General features: G+C 35.4%; 2 protein-coding genes across 2 annotated transcripts; one reads left to right on the forward strand and one right to left on the reverse strand.

Moving 5' to 3' along the window:
- LOC124929494 (pentatricopeptide repeat-containing protein At2g44880) lies at window positions 1-1,863 on the forward strand. The gene has a single exon (XM_047469870.1). It carries the CDS (start codon window positions 29-31, stop codon window positions 1,826-1,828), a length of 1,800 nt encoding a protein of 599 aa, XP_047325826.1. The 5' UTR covers window positions 1-28; the 3' UTR covers window positions 1,829-1,863.
- Window positions 1,864-2,950: 1,087 nt separating this feature from the next.
- LOC124928818 (RNA-dependent RNA polymerase 6) lies at window positions 2,951-7,687 on the reverse strand. Its single transcript, XM_047469070.1, has 3 exons — window positions 4,780-7,687; window positions 3,293-4,228; window positions 2,951-3,185 (listed from the first exon to the last, which is right to left on the reverse strand). The coding sequence occupies exons 1-2, from the start codon at window positions 7,495-7,497 to the stop codon at window positions 3,338-3,340; spliced, it is 3,609 nt and encodes a 1,202-aa protein (XP_047325026.1). The 5' UTR covers window positions 7,498-7,687; the 3' UTR covers window positions 2,951-3,185; window positions 3,293-3,337.
- Between the last annotated feature and the right edge of the window lie 1,186 nt (window positions 7,688-8,873).

The raw sequence follows: 8,873 nt of genomic DNA on the forward strand, positions 1-8,873 counted from the left end.
TTGAGGAGATACAGAAAACCCATGATAGATGAACATCAACGACAATCAATCACAGTCCATAATCTGGACTCAGATTGAAAGAAAATGTCTTCTTCTTCTCCAACAGAGAAAGAATTCCAAACTTTCCCTACTTCAAATCCACGCCTTTATGCTTCGTCATTCCATCGAATCAAACCTAAAACTCCTCGCAAAGTTCATCTCCACCTGTTCTTCAATCCCATTTACCGGAATCCTCCATGCTCGTCGTCTCTTCGATCATTCCCTTCACAGAACCGACAATTTCATTTGCAACACAATGTTAAAAGCTCATGTAGATAATCGTCAATTCAAACAATGTATAACACTGTATCAACTCCTCAGATTTGATTTAACCGGATTCATACCTGATAATTACACTTTTTCATCTTTGGCAAAAGCATGTGGATTGAGTAAAGGTTTCTGGGAAGGTCAGGAAATACATAATCATGTTTTGAAACTTGGGTTTTTATCGAATTTGTTTGCATCAACTTCTTTGGTAGATATGTATTCGAAATTTGGATCGATGAATTATGCACATAAACTGTTCGACGAAATGCCAGTGAGAAGTCAAGTTTCATGGACTGTTCTTGTTGATGGGTATGCAAGAAATGGAGATTTAATAACTGCTAGGAATATATTTCATCAATCCCCGGCAAAAGATTGTGCATCATACAATGTAATGATCGATGCTTATGTTAAGATTTTAGACATGGATTCGGCTCGTTACTTGTTCGACGAAATGCCTGAAAGAAATGTCGTGTCTTGGACATCTATCATTGATGGGTATTGCAACCAAGGTGATGTTAATTCCGCGAGATTATTATTCGACACGATGCCGAACAAGAATCTATATTCGTGGAACGCGATGATCGGCGGGTATTCTCGAAACAAGCAATCGCGCGAAGCTTTAAGATTGTTCGATAGACTGGAATCGTGTTCTTGGTTTGAACCAGATACAGTTACCATAGTAAGTATCCTTCCGGCCGTCGCTGATTTAGGCGCGTTGGATTGGGGTATTCGTCTCCATTGTTTCGTTACTCGAAAGAAACTCGACAGAGCGACAAATGTCTGCACAGCGCTCATAGACATGTATGCTAAATGCGGTGAAATTGAGAAAGCAATAAGAATTTTCAAAGAAATGCCGGAAAAGGAGTTAGCCACTTGGAACGCATTGATAAATGGATTGGCTATAAATGGAAAAGCAAAAGAGGCATTAGAGGTTTTCTCGAACATGAAAAGAAATGGATTTATCCCTAACGAGATAACATTATTAGGTGTGTTGTCGGCTTGTAACCATTCAGGTTTAGTTGAAGAAGGAAAGAAGTGGTTTAACGCGTTTGATGAATTTAATTTGAAACCGGGGATAGAACATTACGGTTGTTTAATTCATTTATTGGGGAAATCGGGTTGTTTAGAGGAAGCCGAGAAATTGATTGAGGAAATGCCTTATGATGTTAATGGTGTGGTTTTGAGTTCGTTTCTTTCGGCTTGTGGATTTGCTAAAGATGTTGAAAGGGTGGAGAGGATGAAGAAGAAGGCTATTGAAATGGAGCCATGGAATGATGGGAATTATGTAATGTTGAGAAATTTGTATGCTGAGGAAAGAAAGTGGAATGAAGTTGAGGAAATTAAAGGATTGATGAAGAAAAAAGGTGCAAAAAAGGAGATTGGATTTAGTGTTATTGAAGTGGAAGGTAGAGTTTTGGAGTTTATTGCTGGAGATCAAATGTATCAAGAAGAAGAAACAATGATTTTTTTCATTTTGGGGAATTTGTTTTTGCATATGACTGATTATGGTTCTTGTACTTAAGTATTATACTTGGAGAATGAGATCATTATTATTATTTTTTCATTTGTACCATATTACCTTTTAAACCCTTAAGTAAGGTAATTCAACTTTTTAAAAGTCTAAATTATATGAGTTTGATTCTCAACCTTGTGATTCTTAATATACTAAACGTTATAGGTTTAATTCTCAAACTCGACTTATTGTGTGGAGATCAGGCTAGCTTGCTACCTTAAAAAAAAATGACACATTTTAATTATGCTATCTATTTTCAATTCAAATTATTCTGTTTGAGGACCGAGATTGGAAAAATATGGTATTTGTATGTCATTGTTTTAAACACAAATAAATAAATATATAACTTCATTAATATATCTAAATTATAAGAGTTTAAGTTTAGATTGTATTATGATTAGTCGTTGTAGTATGTGTCACAAAGAGGTTAAATCGACAACTCGTTTAATGTTGCATTATCAAAGAGTGACTAATATATGTAGTCTTTTGTGGAATATTACTGAGATTAATTAGGTAATGTTCGAGTATTTGAGTCGTTATTGGGAGGTTTAGATTGATACGGCTGACATGATAAGTCTACATAATTGGGTTATCATTCAAATTATTTCTTAGTGAACTATCTAGTTGGAGAGAAATTGTCAAATTTTAAATGATCGCAGTCATAATACTATAATAGTATTATTACGGCACTTTTTGATATATATTCCGAAAAACCAGTATAATCAATCGGGGGAGTTAATCGATCTTCTTGATGACCTACTAGCTCGATAATATATTTATAATTTTTTTATGTTCATATTTATTGTTGTATGAACCATTTTAAAAAAAAAATTAATATATTACATTATATATACCTATCAAAAACATAATTTTATCATAATTATTTTTAATGTTATTTTAAACCGATTTATTTTGGAACACTAAATTCGAACTAAATTTATTCAAATTTAAATATAAATTGGATATAATTCAAATAACCCAAACTCAATCTTTTGTTATAATTTTTTTTTCTGAAATTTATTTGTATCTGAACTAAATTTATTAAAATGTATTTTCTTTGTATTGATTATTTTTTTTATTTTATCTTTAGCCATTAAACATTATTTAGTGATCCTGAAACATTTTCAGAAAAATAAATAAAAATAATTAATGCTACAATTTTGTTCAAAATTGAAAGAAAAAATCATTAATGATCTGAAATATATTATTGTTTGGGTGAATTAGAAAATCCTAATCTAATCCAAACTCAACCAAAATAGCTTGTCCAAATTACCGAATCAAATTTGGTTCGGTTTGAATTTCAGATCAATCCTCCTCTACGTTTGTCGCCAAAACTTCGTCGCTAGATCTTTGTCATCGCCATGTTCTATTGCAAATGCATAATTCAAAGCAATTAACAGAAGAAGGATCTACTAAGGAGCCTTAATTAATAACATCTAAAAAGACATTTCCAGTAATAATATTATAACTTACCTTTTTTTGGCTGATACTAACCAACACTATTCTTCTCTGATTTCTTCATTTGGAGATGCCCATTCCATCAGCAAGAAACTTTGCAAGATTATTCACAGGCTTACATGAATCTCTTTGAACCCTACCTCGAGATCTAATCTTAATCTTCGAAAGGTAATCAGTCGCAATCCAACAGAAACTAAGCATCACTCGTTTTTCCTCATTGTCGCTAGTATTTTGCCACTCCAGTGACATCTTCACCCAATTCAAATGGTAAGTCACTTGGTACCAAGCTGATGCCTTTCTCTCGTAAATCGAATTCTTCTCATCAACGGAAACAATATCAAATTCTGGACCGAGATTCTCAAACTGTTGCCTGAATTCCTTCCTTAGTGCACTATAAATATGTCTCAGCTTCTCCTGGAGGTCCCCTCGTTTTCTACTGACATATTTTGGCATAGACCATATATGTCCAGTTACTATCTCTTCTTCCCTTGTTACTTTATATTGGCTGAGAAGTGCACTCAATTTCCCATCATAAGAGCATTTCAGTTTCAACGCTTCCTCAATGAATTCTTCTGATCCAGATATTTCAAGTTCTTTATCGTATGGGATGTCTTCCAGATTAAACGACATGTCTGAACATGTCTCTATGTCTTTCTCGTACACATTCTTAACATGACGATACAATCTTCCTATCACTTTCTTTGACTTATAAGTTTGAAATTTATCCTTACCCATGAAATCTGGGTACAATTGAGGTCTTAATTTGTGAGGCATTGTCACAATCTTCCCGGTTTTGGGAAAATCCACAGCTATTGCAGCAAGCTCAGCCAGCTTTATGCATTTCTCATCTTGTGCTCCGTATTCGCTCATGTCTGCATGAACTACGTGCGAGTTGCAGATTGCACCCAAGCTCTCATTCACCATGTTATGGGTGAAAAAGTTAATTATGTCCTGATCGAAAAAGAAAGGAAAAGAATATCACATGACAAATAATAATATCCTTAACAATAAATGAGTAAAATTGTAACAAGTATAACATCTATTTAGTAAACAATTAATCATGGATAATACAATTACAAACAGATCAAGGATGATGAAATCTACTTCAGAGTTTTTATTTCTGTGCCGAGCAAGGAGGAAGGTAGAATGTAAATCGCACAAAAAAACATAAATATAAGAAGGGCAAGAATAATGTATGAGGCATAACATATAAAGTAATTCAAATAAAATACAACCAATTCCTACTAAATTTTTTCTTTGCTAGTTTTTGCTATTGAAAATCCTATCTTCTGCGTCTTTGATCTTACAATTTATGGTGCCATAAAGCATATATAAAATATATTATCAAACAAATAAAAAGTATCATTTTTTTTCTTTCTGTTTTTACAAAAGCCTGAAATGCATACAAATATCATGGCCTGAACTGAACCATCACAGAGTTCAAACATGCTTTCAGAAAAAAATATGAAAGATGAGACGAAGTCAAGATATGAGGAAAAAACCTTTTGAGTAACATCGCGAGTTTGCACTTTAATTGGCGGTGGCTCATAATCCATTGGCGGCCAACTCCTCTTAGAAGGAGGAATCAAATTTTCGTCCCATGTGACAAAGTAGAGATCCCCATCAAGGTCACTTCCGGAAGCTTCATTAGTGTGTGGCCTATCTCCCTTTTGAGGAAAAATCAAACAATCGTATAAATGATGAAGCTCTGGGACATCAACTGCTTCCAAAATCCGTACATCTCCAGGGTGAAGACATGGGTTCTTTGCTATCACCACTAAGCCTGTAATAACATTCAGATTCTTTTTTGTCTCACAGAACTTATCTCCATGATTGATGAAACAGTTCTCCAATGAAGGACTTGATATTTGAATAAAGCATTGGCCTTGTTCAAGTATGCCCAGCTCATCCAAGCAGCCCATCAACCACCTCCCTGATTCAACAAAGATTCTGGTTTTTTCTCGAAGGCCCCAAAGCTGTGCAGCCCTTACACAATTTAGTATCCCACGTAAGTGAGGTTCAGTTTGAGGCATGAAACCTGAACTTAACATTATGGCGGCAGTATTTCCTTGATCAGTGCATGATGTTGTAAGAACATCAAAAGCTACATCCACATCCACCAGCATCTGGTCTAGCTTGTAAATCATCAATTGTTGCATATTCCAAAAAACATCGTCCGCCACATCCAAAGTGGAGAGCAATGTGATTATTTGCCGGTTAAGGTAGCCAGGCTGGAAACGAGTCCACGAGCAGATTTCAAGCATTGTATGGTTTGATTCGAACTTGATCATACTCGGCCTTAAAGAAAGTCGAATGCCATCATTTTTCCCAGGCCAAGATGCAACCACCCCTTTGCAGCCTGCATATCTAATCTGGTAAGCAGAAGGAGGGTTCACTTTCAACTGCAACTTCTCTGCAACTTCCATGGCAAGATCAGGAGTTATCATACCTATGCCATCAGAGAAATTATAACCATTCCTCTCAATGTCTGGAAGCTCATCATTAACTTCGTAGGGTAGAACTTCAATAGTAGCATAAGTGGATGAGAAGCACTGCCCCATCCTAGCCGCACACTTTGCAACATTTTTGTTAGAAAACCTTCCCATCCAACTTTTTATGATCTTTGTAGTAATCTTGTCCTCGGCGAAGAACCATGCAGAACGGTCGCGTAGTTGATTGGCGGAGAAGGCCAGAAATGAGTATCTACGACCACACAAATAGAACCCATCAGACAAGATGCTCTTAATCCGTTTGAATATTGAAGTCTTCTGAGCAGAAAAAACTCCCGTTAACTCTTTAACTATTGGAGCACTATAATAATTAAGAGCATTTGAATTGAGGGTCTGCATGCCCTCATCCATGAACATCACCCTCAGGAAACGGTCGGAAACATCTTTATAATTCCGCAGGACTCTATTTGAAAGTTCGACAATTGGAGGCAGACAATATGCTTTGACTGGAGTGATCACTAATCTCCTAATTTCAACAACATCTTCTTGAGATTTTGGACTTTCAAGTAGCTTCGGGTTTCTGATTAACCATCCTACAACAGCTCTTAACTTCTTAGCAGCATCAAAAACCGGTGACCTATATGTATATATGTTCTTCAGAGCTGCAATGCTGACATCCCGAGAATGCATTCTCAATAAGTCAAAGAACTCAGCAGACAACTGATGTTGACTTATAATCCCCTTATGCACAACAGCATTCACCAGAAATAGCACATCGAAACTGAGACCTATCTCATAGTGTATGCAAAAGAAGGGATCTATAAATGGCTTACCATAATTGGGTTCATCTCTTATCATAAGCCTCCCTCTTGTTGGTCCCTCTTCATTGGGTACACTCTGCTCCTTAAGATATTCTATAATTTTACTCAACTTCGACCCATAACGAGGTGGAATTGAAACTCGGTAAGTATTACACCTACCAACAACACCACTAGCTGTAAAATCAGAAGTGCGTATCCAAGGATCATCATCGTCCAACAAATCTAGTGGAACTTGTTCTTCAATATCATCATCAGCTGTTCTGTAGTAGATAGATGGAGAAGAAGCCAGCTGAAGAAGGATAATCAACGAAGAAATGTCTCTATACTGTTTGACAATAATAATTTCCCTTATTGAAAACTCAGCTTTAAAATTGCATTTTATCATAACATGTTGGCCAACATCCTCCATAAGGAATACAGTATCCATAGTGATAAGGAATCTGCACATTGAGTTAAATGGATCCACAACAAAGTCAACAGAAGCAGCAGCCGGCGCTCTCCAGCCTGCCCAAAACTCGTCCTTCTGTAATAGAACTCCAATCTCAAGACCAACACCAGGCAACTTAAAAGGATCAACATTCCTCCTTCTCGCATTCAAGCTGAAAGGATTCTGAGGCCCCATGTTCATTCTTAGAGGCCTTCCAGATAATGATAGCTCCCCACGGGCAGCTGCATTTAATGCATCCTCTGCAGAAGTTGGATTCGCAAAATGCAGAAAAGCATGGGGTTCAATCTTCTCTCGTTTGTTTGTTATATTGATCTTAGTTTCATGACGAAAGTCAGGATAAGATTCTGGAGGGGTTGAAGATGTTTTCAATCTGCATCTCCAAACAATTCCAATATTCTCCTCAAAATAGTCAGACAGTATTTTAGCAGTAACATGTTGATCAAAACCACCAACACTTATTTGAGTCACCACCATAGCCTTGTCGCATTCTGTTGAATCCATTCTCCGCACCACCACTTACACACTAGGGTTATTAGCTCCAAGGGCAACCCAACTCGTCAAGATATGAAACCAGTATTTGCAGACAATTATGAAGAGAAAAAATTAGGAAGAAAAGCATAAACCTGCTCCACCAATGCCATACTACTTCGATCTAAGAGAATTATTACAGCCTGGTAAATAATAAACTTGATCAAATCAGTCTAATGACATTAAAGATTGTTAACTAAACAAATGAAAGTAAAAACCTATGCAGGTACATTCATGGAGATTTTCAACATACCTAAATGCAGCCGGTATTTGAGAACCTGGTACATTCATCTTATAGAAAACTGATCTTTAATAGCTTCTACTTGTTTTTGTCAGGCAAGGTCGTTGTAGTGAGAGAAAGTTCAATTAGACATACAAGCAAACACAGAATTAGCAGAAAAAAAAAAGTTGTAATGATTACGGAATCCTGTTCCCAAATTAACCTATTAATATTTGAAATTCATTTTTTTAAATATCCGATATTTTTTTCATTTATTCTTAAACTAACCTAATTATTATTTAAACTAGCGTTTTCCTAGCCCCGAACCCAAATGAAATGAATCACAAAAAGAAAGATAAAGCAATTTGGGTTTAGAGTTGCCTCACGATTTACTCTTCCGAAGACCTTCTTAAATTCAAGTCTTTGGCTAGTTAATTTTTTTTTTTTTTTTATGGTCTTTTAGCATTTTAATATTTTTTTTATAATTTTTGAGATGCTTATTTTATTGGGTCTATGCAAATGTTGCCAAAGTACTACCAACCAGGACGGTTAATTCGATGCTACATGACTGTCGTAGTTCTTTGTTTGAATCATGGTCTCTTTTTTTTATTTTATTTTTATCTTGGATTTTCTAATCTAGTGTGGTTTTCTATTTTTTTTGTCTTTTATTTTCCAAATATTTCATGAATTAGGCTCTAAAATTGACTAAAATGCATTTCCCCTAAGTTTAGATTACATGTCGTCATGTCACAATCAAGTTCGTAAGATATTAGAACATAACACCTTGATCAAACAATAAATGCATAAGACGTCTAGAATTCATACAATCATCATCTTATCGTCGAAAGATATTAGAATTTCAATCATATGATCCTAATCATGCCCTATTATTTCATCATCACAATCATATCAGATTTTCAACATAATACTCATCAAATCCATTTCATCACCATCATCAAATCAAATTTTGCAAATAAGCATCACAGCAATTCCAACTAACCAAACACCTCAATTAAATCTCAAACAAATATAATGTAAATTTCATTTCCAATTCAATTTCAAAAACCACCATCAATCAAATAAACAATCCATTAACAGTAATGAAACACCCTACAGTCTAATATCAAAC

Source organism: Impatiens glandulifera, chromosome 3, assembly GCF_907164915.1.
Source record: "Impatiens glandulifera chromosome 3, dImpGla2.1, whole genome shotgun sequence".
Classification (NCBI taxonomy): Eukaryota; Viridiplantae; Streptophyta; class Magnoliopsida; order Ericales; family Balsaminaceae; genus Impatiens; species Impatiens glandulifera.

Excerpts from the sequence above, each read along its gene's own strand:
- LOC124928818 (XM_047469070.1), bottom strand. The coding sequence starts at position 7,497 with ATGGATTCAACAGAATGCGACAAGGCTATGGTGGTGACTCAAATAAGT. Across the intron at positions 4,229-4,779 it reads CTCGCGATGTTACTCAAAAG|GACATAATTAACTTTTTCAC; the intron begins GTTTTTTCCTCA and ends TTTTTCGATCAG.
- LOC124929494 (XM_047469870.1), top strand. The coding sequence starts at position 29 with ATGAACATCAACGACAATCAATCACAGTCCATAATCTGGACTCAGATT.